Here is a 20,379-nt window from a genome sequence, read left to right as displayed (position 1 = left end):
TCCCCTTTCTACATTGAGTTTCTTCTCTTACCAACTGCTCACAATGCAAGTAAAATTTACTCTCTATAACAGGGTCTGACTCATGTAGCTACTTAAAAGCCAATCAAAAACCAAACCCAGTTCCCCTAAAGCCTCTGCACTCTGCTGTTAGATTTAACAGCATCCATTTTAGGGAAGTCTAATTCCTTATCACACCTTCCTGAACGTCTTTCAGCCCCAGGCCGGCCAGGCTGGTGCCATCTCGGTGCCCTGAGTTTTGTTTCTCCTACAGTCGGGCAGGGCTGAGACACATGAGCTCACTGCAAAGCTCGCCTCTGCATGCACGCTCCAGTCTTAGTAACCTAACTCTCTACCAGCATGACATCACTGCAGCATCTTCACGGCATCCTTTGCTGCCTGGAATACCATGTTTGTTTACTGTCTGTCTTCCCAGCAGACTGTAGGCTCCCCACGCTTGCCTTGCTCCCTGCAGCACTGCTTTATTGCCTAGCATATCCTGGTACCGAGCAGCTAGCAGTATTTTCCTGATGGACTGAGAGGAACTGCTTGCTGCACAGCAGCATTTCTGGGCCACTTACTTCTACTTGCTCAGCACTCTCAACGCCAATCACTTCCCAAACCTTGGAAAATCTGCATCAGTTAAGGCTAGGTCAAAGATCATCTCTCACGAGATGCCTCTCTGGCCTTCTATGTCTGTGCCTTAAGACTGCCCTGTCCTCGTGCGATCAGAGTTCCAGCTCCTGAAGGATCTCACACACTAACCCTGAGCTGTTGAATTAGTCTTGGTCACTCACTATTCTTATTGAGACTAATGCCATCCAAGCATTTGCTGGGCCTGTGAAAACCTGGGTTCTTCTCCAAGCCTCTGTGTCTGTGACAATAGCAATGTTTAACCCATCATTACTTCTCAGGACTTCTGCTATTTCCAGAGGAAACTGTGAAGCCACTGACACAGAAACTGGTGTTCAGTACAGTTAGCTCTAACCACCTTGATGAAAGAGAAAGAAGCCTACCTTAGATTGCCATTGTCCTGGAGAATCTGCATCAAGTTGAATTTAGACTCTGGCTCCTGAGCCTCGATTTTGCAGCACGGTTCACCTTTATTAGTCCACTCGGCAACTTTCATTGCATTGTCTCTGGGCGAATTTTCTACTATAACAGTCAATGAAGGTGTGTACTTGGCTTGATTTTCTCCAAGAGACCCTGCAGACTCCTCCTGGGAAGCTTCCTGCTCTTCATCGTCATTGTCTAATCCAACTTCTTCCTCCTCTTCACTCTCTGTCTCGGTTTTAATATTCATTTCAGCTGGTTGGGTAATCACTAAATGCGAAGAATCACTAATGTTGCTGAAAAAAGGATTAAAGCGTCCTCTCTCCCAACACCTTCCTTTTATGTTTGAAGCTAAAAGCCCACGTCTAAGTCAAACCACCAAGAGGACACAGATTTAACCAACAGCTCACAAGTCTTTCATCTTACAGTCCTAATAACTTATTAATGGACACCATCAGAGATGAGCCTTCTCTTCATACCACATGGCGCTCTCAAGACTTAAGGCAATCCCTACCACAAACCGCCTTTGTCTAAGTACTCTCTCTGCTATGTCACGGGGCATTAAGAAAAAAACAAAAACAACAAAACAAAAACCTTCAAAGAGGTACAAAGAACAGAGAAATACCCTCTAAGTCTGTTTTTGCTGTCTTAAAACAGGAACTATGTATCTCCCATCAATGAGAGCCCAGACACTACTGAGCTGTCTGATATAGGTACTCTATAGCTCTACAGAGAAAGGACATGGGGATGGTATCACTCTATCAGTCAGTCAAAAATACATCTGCTATAATGTAGGAGATGATCTGGGAAAGAAGCTCCTTCATCTAAACACTCATGCCACCAGCAAGTTTCAAAGATGAGCTGAGCTACAGAACCCCCAAGCCCAGCAGCAGTGCTCCGAGCCCACTGATGTGGGTAATCATTATTTCTAAAGTTTCTAAGAGCTGTTTGATGGTGGAATGAAAGCAGGAGCCAAAACATGCACTTCATCTCAGATCGTCTTCGCTCCAAGTATGAGGGGATTAGACATTTCAAAATTTATAATTCTTTCAAAATTAAGTTTCAGAGCAGGGAAAGATTACCTAGAGCAAAGCTGCCCTCCTGTGATCAGTTCTGACTCATCAGGTATTAGGGAGGAAACTGGTTAACTGGCTCTGCCAGGACCCAGACTGTACAGTTTGTTGAATGCTCACTGGCAGGTACCTGGGTATTTTGGCCTCATTGCCCTCAATCTGCCACTCCGTCGTCTACGTTTTCGCACCTCCAGAGACAGTAGCTTCCTCTCATACAGAGCGGCATGCAGCTTGGCCTTGGAGTTCATGCTCTCCACCTTTAGCTCTGGTGCTCCTTCCGTGCTCACTCTGCAGAAATAGCACAAGAGCACACCTTCAGAAAGGACTCTGCCTAAAGTGTACATGCGGAATACACACCTGTAACCCTAGCACTCAGGACAGGAGGCAGGGAAATCTTAAGCTCAAAGGCATCTATAGCTGCACAAGATAGTAAAGTTCTCTTCTTTACTCCAAGACTGCCATGGGAACCCTCATGAACTCTAAAGCAGTTGGAGTTTCCAGGAAAATGGGAATAGTGTCCTCAACATTAAGACTTCATTAGTGGCTTTCCTGAATTTATTAAATGTTCTGAACAAAAAATATATGTGAAGACAACATTTCAATCCCTTTAAGCATCTTGGCTGTTACTTTACTACAGGGACTATAAAGTGTCATCCAAACCCTATACCTTCAGAAGGACTAAAAGATAGCAGTAATAGCTTAATAGTTGAGATATAAAATACATCTTGTTCACATTAAAGTTAGTCACAATCTTTGCATTAGTAGTTAAACATCCTTTTGAATGTATATAATACTTAATACATACAAATTTGACAGAGCTGGCAATAGAGAACAAATGATGAACTGAGAATTAGGGCAGTAACACAGAGGGGACTGTGACTCATAGGGAAATGTCACCAAAAAGCTACAGAGACTGTGAGGGTCTCCCCAGTCTAATGTTCCACAACCTGGGGATATGCCAAGGCTGCCGACCTTTTTTGGAACCTAACTAGCTCGACAAGGAGATGGGAGAATGGCAGAATCCCTTCAGGTGTTGAGTACAGTCAAGAATTAGAGTCAGAGGAACAGACATGAGCTGGCAGCAGACAGAAGACAAGGTCCAATCCCAGCAAGTTCTGAATGAGATGTGGGGTAGGGAAGGGGGCTGGTAATACCTATGCCAGGTCTGAGTAAGATAGGCCCAGACTAGGGATGTGGGGTCCACTCCAGACAAGGAGTGAACAAAGCACAGGGCCTCTACCTTCTGAGGCACCTCACCACCCTCTTTTGAGGCAAGATGTCACTATGATACTGAGCCTGACCTCAAACTTTTGGGCTCAAGTATTTCTCCTGCCCTAGCCTCCCAAAGTAGTTACAACTAAGAAATGTTCAAACTTATTTATCATACTCTCAAAGACTGAACCCCACAGAGCTCTGAAAGTAAGTATCTAGCCAATTAAATAATAAATAACTTAGACTGAAAAGCACCATTCAAGCCATCCATTTACAGATAATTGGCTATGGTCAAATGTGGTAACTATGACATCAAATGTGACATCAAATGTGACATCTTTCTAAGTCTTTCTAAGGAAACATCTTTCAAACCTTAACCTGGAACCAGATATGGTGGCACACGCCTTCAATCCCAGCACTTGAGGGACAGTGGCAGGCAGATCTCTGTGAGTTCAAGGACAGCCTGGTCTACAGAGTTCTAAGATAGCCAGGGCTATACACAGAAACCAAGTCTTGAAAAAAAAAAACCTAATTAATTAACCTGGTTTGAGATAGCTTAATATTTTAGGTCATCTTAACTGAATGGGTTGAGGTTGATATCTTAATAAAGCCCAGTGTTTATTTTCATGAGCTAATGTTTACTGCATAAAAAACCATAAAACATTATTTTCTGTGTCATGTCTACCAACAGCTTTTATATTTAGAACCATAAATGACCTCTAATGTTTCTGCAAGACAAGGATTCAAGTTAATTTTTAAAGTATTATTTCCAACTATGCCAGCCAAACTTGTTTAAAATAACTGCCTTTCCACTTGGGTCACACTGAAGTTTTTGTTCAAGATCAAGTGACCACAGATATAAGTCTATTTCTGGGCTATCTCTCCTGTTTCCACTATCTCTACTGGAGCATTAGAGGATTTAAGTCAAGGACTGTTTTATTTAAAATTACTTTGGATTTTCTAAGTCCTTTGCAATTCCAGAAGTCTGCCCTACCCCACTCCCCACCCCGAGACAGGATTTCTGTGTATCCTTGGCTGTCCTGGAACTCACTCTGTAGACCAGGCTGGTCACAAACTCATCGTAATCCGCCTGCCTCTGCCTCCCAAGGGCTGGGATTAAAGGTGTACGCCACCACTGCCTGGCCCCCTTTCTTCCTTCTTTCTTTTTTCCATAAGTTTTAAAAATTGCTTCATTTCTTAAAAATCTACTATATCAATGACTGAAACTATACTGGATCTCTACATTCATCTGAGAAAGATGGATATTTTAACCAATATTAAGTCCACCAGTCCAGGAATAAGGCATCCCTCTCCACAAACTTAGATTTTGTTAGTCTCAATCAATAATATTTAATACTTTTAGTGTGTAAGTATGAAATTTACTCCTGAGTACTTCATATTTTCACATTCTAAAGGCAATTCAAGTTTGTTTCCAATTATTTACTGTTGTCAATGTATTAAATCAGGATGATTTTAGCACATTGGCCTTGTGTCCCAGAATTTTACAAAGTACATGGATATGTTGTAATATTTTATGGATGTTCTGGGATAATGATCTTCCTTCTTCTTCTGTATGTGTGGTACATACAGTGTATATATGTATGCCTGCATGTGCAGGTGCATGTGCACATGTGTGCACCCAAAGGCCAGAAGAGCACACTCTGACCTCTAACTCTATGACTTGACTGTTTCCTTCGAGACAGGCTCTCCTTCTGACTATTGAGACCAAGAAACCTGGCGCTTACATTGTATGAAGTCTTTTATAACAAACCCAATATTCTGATAGATTCAAAGCCCTGCAAAATTTCTATTTCAGCTTTGTTCAGTCTGCATCAATGCTATCCTCAACAAGGAGTGTAGTCACTTTACCAAAGTTGTCAGAATAAGAGAATAACTTTAGCCAGGCATGGTGGCGCACGCCTTTAATCCCAGCACTTGGGAGGCAGAGGCAGGCGGATTTCTGAGTTCGAGGCCAGCCTGGTCTACAGAGTGAGTTCCAGGACAGCCAGGGCTGCTCAGAGAAACCCTGTCTCAGAAAAAAAAAAAGAAGAATAGTTACGTTTCCTTAATATCCCTCCACGGAATCCATTTGTGTCTATCGATCTGCACTCACATCACCCAACTCAATCTGAGCTGGCATGTGACGTCCCCTCTCTTCACTGTTTTCTTGCTTTCACTGCCTTGTACTTTTCTTACTTCCTCACTTCTGCTTCCTCTACTCTGCTTTGTGAATTTCTCAAGATGGACTCCAGATCTGCAACCTCAGTCCTCAGAGTCCTCTCTCCTTCTTTTCCTTCTTGCATGTTTTCTTCTTATTTTGAGACAAGGTCTTGCTATCTTCAAAGCCCAAGTCTGACTTTGAAGTCGTCAGTCTTTGCCTTAGCATCCAGAGCAGGACTCCAGGCATGTCCACCATGCCTATTTCTGTGCTTGGTCTGTAGTGTAAGAACTCACAACTACAAAGACCCTCAAGACACCACCCTAGCCAGAAAAATAACACATTTCATGTTTTATTGCTAATGATTTCAAAATACTTTCTAATCTCCTTTGTGCTGTCCTTCTTGATTCCTAGAGATTATTTAAAAATGTGCTGCTTTGCCGGGCGTGGTGGCGCACGCCTTTAATCCCAGCAGAGGCAGAGGCAGGCGGATTTCTGAGTTCAAGGCCAGCCTGGTCTACAGTGAGTTCCAGGGCACAGGGCTACACAGAGAAACACTGTCTCGAAAAACTTAAAAAAAAAAAAAAAAGTGCTGCTTCTTGCCCAAATATCAAGATTTTCCAAGTAGATGACTTTTCATTTCAATCCTTTTAAACCTATTAAGACTTGTTTCATACTCTAGCATATAATACTACAGCCCAGTTTTATATATTTAATCCTTTAGATCATCAAGATATTCATATGAATATTAATATTTAAAGACAGCTAGAAATTAAAGGTCAAAGCCCATTCATTTGAAACAATTCTTTTCTTTTTAGTTTTTAGAAACAGTTTCTATACTAGCCTAGTCTAGTCTAAAAAACGTGTAGCCGAGGCTGGCCATGAATTCACCACAGCCTCTCCCGTCCTAAGATTACACACACCAGCCTTTACACTCAGCTTTTAAACAGTCTTTATGTCTAAGTTTTTTTTTTTTTTTCTTTCTTTTCTCCAACTTCCCAACTGGTGGTAATATACCCAGGAAGTCTATTACCTGACCAAATGTTATAGAAAACTTCTGACTTTCATTTGAAAATAAGCTACATGAATTTATTTCAGTTTTCCCTTAAAAGGCAATCAGAATGACTTCCTTAAAAGAAAAGTTAGATTTATGCTTCAGAAAGCTTGTAGTAGATGATGGGTTGGTCCTGTGGGTAGAGGAACTTATTGTACAAGCCTGGCAACCCGACTTTGATTATGGGAACTCAGGTAGTAAAGGAGGAAGAAGAGAATCAACTCCGTAAATATTTTCCTTGCTACACATAAGTGCCATGGCACAAGTACCCACATGATCATGTATGGAGACACACAAACAGAAACTTAAGTTACTGGACGAGAAACTAAGTTTTAGTTGACTCATAAATGAAAACTAGCTAGATGCAAGGAGCTGTGCTGTCTTCCTTGTTAGACTGCTTTCTGTAGAGCACAGCACAAGACACAAGGAAACTGGGTAACTCTCAGGAACCTGCAGATGTGTGGAGGGAGACTCAAGCATTTCTGTGGCAGTTCAAGTCTTAAGTGTGGCAAAGCCATGTTGGTCTTTCCTCTGGTTATTTTTAGCTCTGCTGGATGAAAGCTCTCCATGTGCTGACTTCCAGCAGGTCCAGTCAGAGCCTTGCCCTACCACAGCCGCAGTGTAACCATGGAGATAGATAACATGCTGACAATTTGCAACTCTCACTATTACTCTAGGCTCTTTCACCCCACCAAACAAAAAGGTGATTATTATTGGTTAAAGTGATGTATATAGAGTTTAAAGTTAAATTTATACCTATTTTCTAATAGGTGGCTCCAGAATAATTTTCAATAGAAAGCATTTACATATTGCTGCTATTAGTGATGAGCCAAACTGAAAACAGTTATTTGAAACATCAGTCTGTGCATGGCTATACATCATGCAGATGGAAAGAATTTATTAACTTTGAAAAATTAGTTACCGTGCTCTTCCTGTCAGCAAGCTCCTTCTGGGGTTTCCTCTGCAGATGGAGAAGGATGGAGAAGGGTTAGACACTACCACCCATTCCTCACTCTAGAGTTCACACACAGGGCGCACACTTGTGAGAGACTCCACATCTAATTAGGGCCAACTGGACATCTTTTGGAGAAACAGGCACTCTCAGCAAAGTAACTACTGTGAGGTAGGAGGGTACATTTAAAAATGGGGAACAGGAAAAGAAACTGCAAATAAAAATGACAGCAGTGACTTAAGACTTGTCCGTCTATTTATAAGGCAAATTATAATTATTCCTCATGCCAACATGAAGAAGGCAGTTATTCCCCACTCCTGTGTCTTACACGCATGTGCGTGTGTAGATGAGTGGGAGATGAGACTTCTCTATTCTGCCCCTGGTCAGGGCTTGAGAGTTCTGCACTGGATTCTAAGGTCTAGATCAGACTATGGAGCTTTCTACTGTCACTGAACTATTCCAGAATAGAAAACCAAGTTCCATTCTCATGGAGTTCATCAAAAACAGATTTACCACAATTATGGAAAAAAAAACTGTTTAAAAACAAAAGATGTTCAAAAGCTAAATGCCAACTGTATCTGTTAAACAGGCTTTTGCTTTTTCCTTAAAAAACACTTCCTTCCCATTCAGTTTCTGCACTGAACACTTTGGCATATGTGGTTGTTCAACAGACTGACTTACACACCTTCCTGTATTTAGTGCAGCACAATTTTAATCACCATTATAAGGTTCATGTATCCCCCACAAGACACTGGACAACAATACTGGCCAGCATGAGGTCATCACTATTGGTCTTTCATTAGTTTGCATATTTACTAGCTAACCCTCATTTCATTAACTTGCTCAAATATTTTGTCATTTCAAAACTGTCATGATGACGGTGACAAACGGTATGTAATCTGTGATATTTTTTAAAAGGCAAAAGCAGTATAGATAACATTTATAGAAAAATCAAGTAAAAGAGTTAAATCTTTACGAGGATATCATGTTTTTCTTTTTCTATATCTTCCTGACCCTGTTAAAGTCCTGAGATGGGTGCGTCAGAAAATTCAACTTTTAGCCCACACAATGGTCATCTCCAGGACTCTGCAATCATGGCCTCTAAGTACAATCATATGGGCAGCTTTTAATAAGTACCTCCACTTCCCTCTAGGATGGAGATGGGTATAAATATCACTTACAAGATCCCCCTGGGTACGAATGTGCGGCCAATAGTTAAAACTATTGCCACACAATAGGATCCTGGGTTTGCCAGAGCTGCATGAGGGGATGGGAAGAGGTGGAGAAGGGATGGAAGATGGGTAAACAACCTACAAAAGCATGGGTGGAGAATCAGTTTGAAATAACAATTTAATGTGGTGGAGAAGAAATTCAGACTGAGAGTAGAAATTTAGTGGAAGATGTTGAAATTTAGAATTAACACAATTTGCTTTTTTATAAAAACGTATTTTTCTACCACATGCTAGGCTCTGAACACTGACAAAGATGAACACACAGGAAAGCTCCTATTCAGAGGGCTGGAGGTAAAGTGTGAGTCAGTAAACAGGAGCTTTGAACCCAGTCCGGGAATGCAAGCCTGACTGAAGGCTAAGAACCTGAGCTAGAGCTGTTTAGGTGTGAATGGAAGGCATCACAAGCAACAGGAGTTTGTGAGGATACAACAGTAGGAAACAAATGTGTCCTGATGGGGTCATGGTTAGCATGGCAATATGGAGACGAAGTTTTAAGAGGCTAGTAAGAGTAAATCATAAAAGCATTCCTTTGCTAAACAAGAAAATTTATGTTTTTTTAATAAAAAATTCTAGGAAGGTTACAAGCAAGAGTCACTAGCTGGAGCCTGCAGAAGTAATGCAGAAAGAGTAGCATTTTATCCATGTACATGAGGAAAGGGCACAATACTGGGCTTTATTGTTTTGCTGTTCTGAAGACCTGACAGATACAAAAACCTTGACAAAGCACTCAGGCTTTACTCTCACTCTAGTTCTTATGCAAAAATCTGGGGCTGCCTTCTAAGCAAATTCAAGGATCATCAAAAGCTATGTGTGTGGTTATTCAACACTATTTACCACAACTGAACAGATGCAGAGATCAAATCTAACATCCTATAATAATTTAAACTACAAAAAAATCTGGATATCTACTTTAAGACTCCCTTAGAAAAAGTATCCAAGGAGCTGAAGGGGTCTGCAACCCTATAGGTGGAACAACAATATGAACTAACCAGTACCCCCAGAGCTAGAGCTGCATATGTAGCAGAAGATGGCCTAGTTGGACATCAGTAGAAAGAGAGGCCCCTTGGTCTTGCAAACTTTATATGCCCCAGTACAGGGAATGCCAGGCCAAGAAGTGGGAGTGAGTGGTTAGGGGAGCAGGGCGGGGGAGGGGGGGTATAGGGGACTTTCGGGATAGCATTTGAAATGTAAATAAAGAAAATATCTAATAAAAAAAAAAGACTCCCTCAGAAAACAAGCCATATCCTTAGAGTAAAACAAATTTCTTTAAACAACCAAGGAGTTTCATGAAAATAATCAATTACTGAACTGTTGTACAATGTGGCTATGCTACACAGGCTACAAGCATCCTCGGGGCTATGGCACCCCAGTAACTGTGCCGCCTGGATCCCAGATTCTGCTAACACTGTTCCCAGCTCCCTGGGCACTGAGCTCACCAGCTGCCATCTCTGCCTGAGTTTACTTTGCCATTTATGGGCCCTCCACCTTTTCTGAAGTGGCAGCCCTTTTGTTCTTGAAAAACAGCATGATGCCATTTAAACTGTGCTAGGAGGGAGCACTCACTGCTCTCTGCTTCCTGACTGCAGATGCAGCAGAACCAACCAGCTGCACCACACTCCTGCCTCTGCGGCTCCCCGGACAGGTGAAATGGTCTCTCAAACTCTAAGCCAAAATAAACCCTATGTGCCTCAAGGGAGAGGGGAGGGGAGGGGGAAAGGGAGAGAGGGAGGGAAAGAGGGAAGGAAGGAGGAGGGGAAGGAGGGAGGAAAAAGGAGAAAGAGGGACAGGAGAAGGGAGGGAGGGAGGGACAGAAGGAAGAGAGAGAAGGAAGAAAAGAGGGAGGGGAAAGAGGGAGGAGAGAAGGGAGGAAGGGAAGGAGTTTTGAAAACGAAAACAGTATACAAAAAGGTGCTGAGTAAGGATCTTCTTTTAAAAAGAAGAGCTGGGCGATGGTGGCGCAAACCTTTAGTCCCAGCACTCAGGAGGCAGAGGCAGGCAGATTTCTGAGTTCGAGGCCAGCCTGGTCTTCAGAGTGAGTTCCAGGATAGCCAGGGCTACACAGAGAAACCCTGTCTCGAAAAAAATCAAACAAAACAAAAAAACAAAGCAAAAAAAAATAAAAATAAAAATAAAAAGAAGAATTAGAAGAATAAGAGAAAGAATAAGAAGAAGAAGGAGAAAGAGAAGGAAAAAGAGAGAGGAGAGGAAGAAGAGCAGGAGGAAGAGGAGGAGGAGGAGGAGAAGAAAGCAGCAGCAGCAGCAGCACTGGGCGTCTGGAAAGACTACTCAGAAGATTTTTATGACTTAATTTTGGGCTTTTACAAATATTACAAAATGCTGAGCACTGTTAGCATATGCTGGAAAATGAGCTACTATACTGGGATTTCTATCCCAGGCCCTGCATGAGACTTGAAGGAAGCCACTATCCTTCTTTTACATATGTTTTCTCTTATGCTTTGCGATCTAGTTCTAAATATTTAAGCTAAGCAAATTCCTACCTGTCCTGGAATAGGCGTGTTGCCAGCATGTAGTTCATAGAGGTTTTGTGTTCAAGGTAGGACCTGAAGGACAAAGCAAAAGACCAAATTATTTCTTAAGTTTCATTCAAGAGGGAAAATATAGAAATAAAACCACAAACCAAGCCAAAATCAACTGCTTACACACTGTTTCTAAAGTGCAAACTGAGGAGACAGATGCTCAAGTTAAAATGATCTATGATTAGAGTAAGAACAAGAGTAAACCACTCAAGTCCACCCTGCTGCAATAAACAAACAAAAACAAAGAAGACGATTTAACATAGCAAACAGAGTTTCTTACATTAATGAGAGGAGATATGCTACAGTCAAAACATCATAATGAAAGATTAAAAAACCACCACCACCACCACCACCACCACCACCAAGACATCTTATGCACAGATGAGACAACAACAGAAAGTGGAGAGAGAAAGCTGCACAAAGAAATGGGAGACTTTGGTCCAACTGTCCCAGAGTGGGAGGGAGGGAGCATCCAGTGCTTCCATGCTGTTTACGGTGGAGGGCAAACTTTCAGAAAATGGATAATTTTGGTCACTAATTAATTCATTCATGTTCTCCACACAGCTGATGAATGGTCATTCTGCAAGACCAGTCAGAAACATTTCCTAGGGGCTTTTCATCCCACATCTCCCACGGATCCTTAGCTTCTAAGTGGAAACCTTTCCAGCACAATGGCTGCTCATGTCCATGCCTCTGCACAAAGCCTTCCTTAATAGGATCACTGTGAGTCTACAAGTTTCCTTGTCTGACCTGCCTGCTCTTCTCCAGAGACATGTCACATGCTGTCTCTGAGAACACCTCTTCCAGAAAAGCTGCATGATGCAATGTATTCCTAGATACACACCCAGGAGACACATTCAAGAATGCCATGTCCACCAACAAAAGAATGTGAGATTAACAGCAGCTCCAGCCCACAGTTTACAGGGAAAGGGGATGATGAGGGAATGGGCTGCAGCTGTATGAATCCTGGTAAGGCAACACTTAACGAAAAGAACAAGATTATACAGAGCATACATTTCTGTCTGGAAAATGTTCAAAACCAACAAAACAAACAATTCTCTTTCTGCACAGGGCAGGATAACTGCTACAGACCCTGTTCCTTATCACAAACAGCCAGAGAAGTGTACAAGATATAGAAACAACTATTTTCCTACATTAAACAAATGGTGGTACAAAGGGTGATTCCTATTAGTGAAAAACAACAGAATTAACTCTTACAATTTCATTACCTTTCTCCCTACAGGCGATTTCTAGAGCATACATAAAGGGGGATTCAACTAGAGACCAACAGTGTCTAAAATGAAAAGCCTCGATCAGAGCTACAAAAAGCATGTACAATTTTCAGAGCAATATACTGAAGAGGAGCAGGCTATGCATGAGGGGAAAAAATTCCCAAAATAATGATAAGAGGTCCCTTGAGTTTTGGGGTACCTGCCAATCTGCTCGGGCAGAGGGTGAAAGTCCTCTGAGCTAAGGAAAAAGCAACTGTCAGAATAAAGAACAAGCAAGAAGAAAGCTAAAGGAGGGGACAGCCCTGTGCGCACAAAGAATAACACAAGCTGGGCGTGATGGAGCACACCTTTAATCCTAGCACTCTGCAGGCAGAGGCAGGAGCATCTATCAATCACTGTGAGTCTGAGGCCAGCCTAAACTATAGAAAAATTCCAGGACAGCCAGACCTACACAGAGAAACCATGTCTTAAAAAGCCAAAACAAAAACAAAAGAGGAATAAGCACACTCGGAGAAGAAGCAAAGATCTGATTTCTTAAGTACTGGAGAAAAGAGTGTCAATCTAGAATTCTACAACTTGTCAAAAAAAAAATCTTTTAAATGTTGAATCAAAAACATCTGGAGAGAGCCAGAAGTGCCAAGTTGTTACCATCAAAGCTGCACAGGATTCCTCAAATCCTGAAAGAAATTCTTCAGATACAAACTTGATGAATGCACAGTGAAGATTATGGAAAATGACAATGTATGTATAAACAGAAGATTTAAATTTCCTTACAATATAACCTACTCTTCCAACAAAGTAACAATGTAGTACTGTGAGATTACAGTAAAATATATACTAACAATAACACATGAAGGATGGAAAAGAAGTGTGGATGTAAAGACCCCATATTATACATGAAATAGTATAGTGTTTGAAGATTACATTGTGATAAATAAACTATATGCTCCCTGGAGAAATGGCAGAGAGGTAGGATAACTTATTAGCCAAAAGATGACATAAACGACATAAACAATACAAAATCCTTATGAAGTGGGTAGCTGCCTTTAGTTACTCCATGTATTTTGTCCTTTTGCTTGGCTTTACTGTCTTTACTTTACAGCAGCGTCATGTATGTACACTGTGGACTGCGCTTAGACTACTCTCTGCTACTCTCTTGTCCTCCGTCCTTTCCTCTTCCTAGCTAGCACGAATTTGTTTTTTTTTTATCTTTATGAATTTATTCTTTTTATTTTATGTGTGTTTTATTTATATGTATGTATGTCCACCACACACATGCTTCATGACCATGAAGGTCAAAGGAGGACACTAGATCCGCACCTCCAGCCCTACCTCAAGCTACAGATAGCTGTGAAGCACCATGTGGCACTCAAAGTGGAATATAAGAACAACAAGTGCTCTTAACTATAGAGACAGTTCTCCAGCTCCAAGTGACTTTTTAGAATGAGAATATCAATAAACCTTTAGCTAGAGTAAGGAAAAAACAAAGAAGATTAAAAAAAAAAAGATGAAGAAGAGGAAAAGGAAGAGGAGGAGGAAGAAGAGGAAGTGGCGGAGGGAGATGAGGAGGAAGAGGAGGAGGAGGAGGAAGAGGAAGGAGAAGAAGAAGAAGGAGAAGGAGAAGGAGAAGGAGAAGGAGAAGGAGAAGAAGAAGAAGAAGAAGAAGAAGAAGAAGAAGAAGAAGAAGAAGAAGAAGAAGCAGCAGCAGCAGCAGCAGCAGCAGCAGCAGCTGCTGCCGTGGCACTATATAAACTGGGTATAGATCTCAAACCTGTAATTCTAGCAATTAAGAGGTAGTAGTGGAAGGATCAGACCTTCAAGGTCATCCTTGGCTATATAGCAACTTTGAGGCCTATCTGAGATACATGAGTCCCTGTCTCAGAAGAAGGGGTGGGGGAGAATGCTGGAGCTAAAGAAATGGACCTACTGATAAGAGCACTTTTACAGAGAACCCCAGCTTGGTTCCTAGCACCTACATCAGGCAAGTTAAAATCATCTGTAACTCAAGCTCTAGGAGATCCAAAGCCGACTTTTCGCCTCTATAGGCACCCACATTCATATGTACATACCCACAGAGAGTCATACAAACAAACACATATGTTTCTTAATCTTAAAGATCATAAGACACTATTATAAACATTACATGCCAACAAACTGGGTGGTGTAAGGAAACGAGTAAGGCCCTATGCACATACCATTTATCAAGATTTAATTATAAACAAATAAAAATCAGAACAGATGAATAAAAAGTGGCAACAGTTAATCAGTAAAAAAAGGAGGAGGAGGAGCCTAGGGCCTGACTTCTTCACTTCTTCACATTAGTGTCTTCACTAATATCAAATCTCAAGCTATCCCCCTCCCCCCGGGGGAGAGAGAAACAGAGAGAGAGAGAGACAGAGAGAGAGACAGAGAGAGAGACAGAGAGAGACAGACAGAGACAGAGAGCGAAAACACAAGAGAATATTTCTAAACTCCTTCTACAAGGTCAGCATTATCCTAATGTCAAAACCAGACAAAGATACCATACAAAAAAAAAGAAAAAAAGAAAAAAGAAAAAAAGGAAAAGAAAGAGGGGGAGAGGTGGGGATGCAGACAGACAGACTTTTACTGTAAATGCTAAAATTCTTAACACACTGAATTAAAAAGACTATTCATCTTAATCAAGTAACACCCATCCCAAGGATACAGAGTGCTATGCTCCAAGTGAGCCAAAGAACAATGAAGATAAAAGATAAAATGAGCCAGCAAGGCTGCAGAAAAAGAGAAGGAACCTTCAGGTGCATTTGGAGGAATGTAAGCTACCATTATGGAAAGCAGCATGGACATTCCTCACAAATTAACAGTTAGGACTACCATAGGATCCAGCAAGAAATACCTGCATCCCCATGTTTAGTGAAACACTGCTAACAGAACACAGAATCAATCTAAGTGTCCCATCAGGAATGGAATGGAGAAGAATGTGTGGTTCATACACCGTAGAATATTGTTATGCCATAGAAAGAACAAAATCTTGTTCTTCCCCCACACAGATGAACTTAAGAGGTCAGAAACGTGAATGAAGCCGGGCGTGGTGACGCACACCTTTAATCCCAGCACTCGGGAGGCAGAGGCAGGCGGATTTCTGAGTTCGAGGCCAGCCTGGTCTACAAAGTGAGTTCCAGGACAGCCAGGGCTACACAGAGAAACCCTGTCTCGAAAAACCAAAAAAAAAAAAAAAAAAAAAAAACAGAAACGTGAATGAAATGAGCCAGGCATAGAAGAAAAAATGCTGCATTGTCTCCCTTAAATGTTCTATTCAAAAGACGTTGACAGCGTACTACAGAAAGCAGACTGATGATAGATAACAAGGGTGTGGAGTAGTGAGGGAGAAGGAATAAGGTTAGGATCAATTATTATACAACCTAGTGACCACAGGTAAGAATGGTCTTGCAAAGTGGGAGGAAGTTTAGGTATTTTTACCACAAAAGTAACTGCGAACTTTAGCCATTCCAATCTCTAAACATCATCCGCACAAGAAAGATAAGAAAGTTGGTGTACAGTATATTAAGGCACACTAAGTAAACTTCAAAACTGAAAGAAAGAATGAAAGAAAGCAAACATTATGAGGAACACAAAATTTCCTAACAAGGAGGAAGCCGGCTTCTCCTGAAGAGAGAGCCTCCTCAGTCCTGACAACAGAGCTGCAGAGCACAGGAAGACTGACCGAGCCAAAGGGAAGAGTGATGGTCACCCAGGACAACCACAACCCTCCCAGTGACTCAACAGTGGTGGGGAGCTGAGACAGAGCACCGACGCCCGTGACCCTACAAGGAGCACCCCAGCCACAGGGCCGATGCCTGCCTGCTCCACATACACTTTGTGTTTGCCACAGTGAGTCACATGAATCTCAGCACAAATTAGATTCTCCCACCTTGACACAAGTAAACTGAAAAATTGGTAGCTAAAACATCTCTAGGAAAACCCCAAATGTTTGAAAACAATGCACATCTAAATAACTGAAAAGACAACGACAGTGGAAATGAGGAAGCATTTTAAATGGGCGAAAACACAACCATCAAATGTATATGGAGTCACTAAAGAGGAGCCTGGTCAGAAATGTACACACTCAATACTTTGCTCAGAACATACTACAGACCTCATATAGAGACTAAATCAACAAGCATCAAAGAAAAAAGGCTTTTGTACCACAGAAAATGGCAAATATTTCTCTCCTTTTAAATTTTTTATTGGTTATTTAATTTGCATTTCAAATTTACCCTTCCTGGTCCCCCCCCCCCCCGCTTCTATGAGGGTGCTCTCCCCATCCCCCCACTCCCACCTCACTGCCCTAGCATTCCCCTACACTGGGGCATCGAGCCTTCAAGGGCCTCCCCTCCCATTGATGCTAGATAAGGCCATCCTCTGCTACATATTCGGCTGGAGCCATGGGTCCCTCCATGTGTATTCTGGATGGTGGTTTAGTCCCTGGGAGCTCTGAGGGGTCTGGTTGGTTGATATTGTTGTTCTTCCTATGGGGTTGCAAACCCCTTCCAGCCCCTTCAGTCCTTCCCCTAACTCATCCATTGGGGTTCCTGTGCTAAATCAGATGGTTGGCTGCAAGCATCCACATCTGTATTTGTAAGGCTCTGGCAGAGCCTCTCAGGAGACAGCTATATCAGGCTCCTATCAGCAAGCACTTCTTGGCATCAGCAAGTGTCTGGGTTTGGTGGCTGCATATGGGATGGATCCCCCAGTGGGGTAGTCTCTGGACGGTCTTTCCTTCAGTCTCTGCTCTACTCTTTGTCTCTGTATTTCCTTTAGACAGGAGCGATTCTGGGTTAATATTTTTGAGATGGGTGGGTGGCCCCATTCCTCAACTGGGGGTCGTGCCTAACCTCTACATATGGTCTCTACAGGTTCTTCTACCCTTTGTTGGGTATTTCAGCTAATGGTATCCCAGTTGGGGCCTGGGAGCCTCTTGCTTTCTTGGCATCTGGGACTTTCTTGTGCCTATATCCAGTTCCCCATCCCACACTGCTACACACCTCTGTTTTATTTCCTGACTCTGTATTTCTCCCCCATCTCCTTCCATACCTGATCCTGCCCCCTTTTGCCCTTCCTTTCCTCTCTTTTTCCGAAGTCCTTCCCACCCTCTACCTTCCAAGATTATTTTACTCCCTTCTAAGTAGGACTGAAGCATCCACACTTTGGTCTTCCTTCTTCTTGAGCTTTAGGGTGTGTGAGTTATACTGTGGGTATTCCAGCTTTGTTCTTAATATCCACTTATCAGTGAGTGCATACCATGTGTGTTCTTTTGTGACTGGATTTCCTCACTCAGGATGATATTTTCTAGTTCCATCCATTTGCCTGTGAATTTCATGAATTCATTGCTTTTAATAGCTGAGTACCACTCCATTGTGTAAATGTGCCACATTTTCTGTATCCATTCTTCTGTTGAGGGACATCTGGGTTCTTTCCAGCTTCTGGCTATTATAAATAAGGCTGCTATGAACATAGTGGAGCATGTGTCCTTCTTACCGGTTGGAACATCTTCTGGGTATATGCCCAAGAGTGGTATAGCTGGGTCCTCAGGTAGTACTATGTCCAATTTTCTGAGGAACCACCAGACTGATTTCCAGAGTGGTTGTACCAGCTTGCAATCCCACCAGCAATGGAGGAGTGTTCCTCTTTCTCCGCATTCTTGCCAGCATCTGCTGTCACCTGAGTTTTTGATCTTAGCCATTCTGACTGGTGTGAGGTGGAATCTCAGGATCATTTTGACTTTCATTTCCCAGATGACTAAACCCTTAGCCAGACTAACCACAGGGCACAGAGACAGTATCCAAATTAACAAAATCAGAAATGAAAAGGGAGACATAACAACTGAAACTGAAGAAATTCAAAAAAATTGTCAAATCCTACTACAAAAGCCTATACTCAACAGAACTAGAAAATCTGGATGAAATGGATAATTTTCTAGACAGATACCAGATACCAAAGTTAAATCAGGAACAGATAACCATCTAAACAGCCCCATAACCCCTAATGAAATAGAAGCAGTCATTAAAAGTCTCCCAACCAAAAAAAGGCCAGGACCAGATGGTTTTGGTGCACAACTCTATCAGACCTTCAAAGAAGACCTAATACCAATACTCTTCAAACTATTCCACAAAATAGAAACAGAAGGAACACTACCTAATTCACTCAAGAAAGCCACAGTTATGCTGATACAAAAACCACACAAAGACTCAACAAAGAAAGAGAACTTCAGACTAATTAATTTCCCTTACGAATATCGATGCAAAAATAGTCAATAACATTCTCACAAACCAAATCCAGGAACACATCAAAACCATCATTCACCATGATCAAGTAGGCTTCATTCCAGGGATGCAGGGATGGTTCAATATATAGAACTCCATCAATGTAATCCACTATATAAACAACTCAAGACAAGAACCACATGATCATCTCATTAGATCCTGAAAAAGCACTTGACAAAATTCAACACTCCTTCACGTTAAAAGTCTTGGAAAGATCAGGAATTCAAGGCCCATGCCTATCCATAATAATATACAGCAAACCAGTAGCCAACATCAAACTAAATGGAGAGAAACTTGAAGACATTCCACTGAAATCAGGGACTAAACAAGGCTGCTCCCTCTCTCCCTATCTATTCACTATAGTACTCAAAGTTCCAGCCAGAGCAATTAGACATCAAAAGGAAGTCAAAGGGATACACATTATTTCTTAGAAAAAAATAAAGATATCTAAGTTTTACAAAATCCACTCTTATAAAAATGAACAACAAACCATTCACAAGCTTGGAGGAAATATTATCTAGATGCATGTATATCTACATAAATACATGTGTATACACGTATGTATCCAACAAAGGACTTGTAGCAAACATATCAGTCTTTTATAACTCAGTGATAAAACCAGAAACGTCTTTTGCAAATGCTCAGTACGGTTATCCCTCGCAGAAAATCATTCAAACAGAGATGTGCTAGTCTGCCTACGGGGAAATGGTGCAATAACAGGAAGTGACAGGAAGAAGGCCAACTAGGGATTTCCAACACCTTGGATACAAATACAAAATTATATCACAGCTGATTAATGACTAGCAAATTCTGCTCTAGGTATTTTCCGAGGACAAATGTCATTTTAAAGGCACACAAGGACACCCTTGAAGTTTTCTTCTCAGCAGCCAAACACTGGGTACACCTGGCCCACAGTAGGAGAGCAGATAAAAATTGTGATAAGAGTCATGCAGTCAAGCAGTACACAGGACTGAAGAGTGGACTGCTGCTTCATATGACAGCACACATGAACCCCAAAACACTGTTCTAAAGAAATAAGTCAGCCATGTGCGCTGGTGCAAGTCTTTAATCTCAGCAGTCAGAAGGCAGGGGCAGGTGGATCTCTATGAGTTCAAGGCCAGCCTGGTCTACAGAGTGAGATCTAGGACATCCAAGGTTACAGAGATAAGCCTTGTCTTGAAATTATAAAGAGAGGGAGGGGGAGGGTGGGGAGAAAGAAAGCAGGCAAGCAGCGACATCGGCCAAGTGTGGAGATTACATCCCACATACACAAACGCTTCAGGGAAACAGAGTGACAGAGTGTGGCTCTGTGATGCCTGAAGCCTGGGGCTGCAGTAGAGGGTGACTGTCATGGGTCATAAAAGACTTATGGAAGTGTCCTATGTAATGGCTATGGAGTAGTTAAATTGGTGTTTAACTTGCCAAGACCACCATCAAAGTGCACACTTAAAATGGAGACATTGTATCTACTGCCTAGAACCTAGTTCTGAGTGCTTATCAGAAATGAACAATGTATTACATAGGTACATATAATGAAGACAGACACGTTTTCAAATCAAGATGATGAAAAACATAAA

The 20,379-nt window shown here is 41.9% G+C and overlaps 1 protein-coding gene across 12 annotated transcripts in view; it reads right to left on the bottom strand.

Moving 5' to 3' along the window:
• The window catches only part of Ttll5 (tubulin tyrosine ligase like 5), a 238,267-nt gene that overhangs the window by 135,965 nt on the left and 81,923 nt on the right, over window positions 1-20,379 (bottom strand). For 9 of the 12 annotated variants that reach the window (XR_015045248.1, XM_029484762.2, XM_021178935.3 and 6 more), the window contains 4 exons: window positions 11,230-11,292; window positions 7,470-7,508; window positions 2,254-2,411; window positions 1,014-1,320 (listed from right to left, as the gene is read on the bottom strand). Coding sequence is in view for 11 of the 12 variants with exons in the window: in XM_029484762.2 (XP_029340622.1) it covers window positions 1,014-1,320; window positions 2,254-2,411; window positions 7,470-7,508; window positions 11,230-11,292 (567 nt within the window). In the remaining variant the exon portion in view is untranslated. The remainder of the gene's footprint in view (window positions 1-1,013; window positions 1,321-2,253; window positions 2,412-7,469; window positions 7,509-11,229; window positions 11,293-20,379) is intronic. The other 3 variants (XM_021178938.3, XM_021178939.3, XM_021178940.3) reach the window with 2 other exon arrangements.

Source organism: Mus caroli, unplaced genomic scaffold, assembly GCF_978045245.1.
Source record: "Mus caroli unplaced genomic scaffold, Mus_caroli_1 scaffold_14, whole genome shotgun sequence".
Taxonomy (NCBI): domain Eukaryota; kingdom Metazoa; phylum Chordata; class Mammalia; order Rodentia; family Muridae; genus Mus; species Mus caroli.
This window is presented reverse-complemented; position numbering and strand designations above follow the sequence as displayed.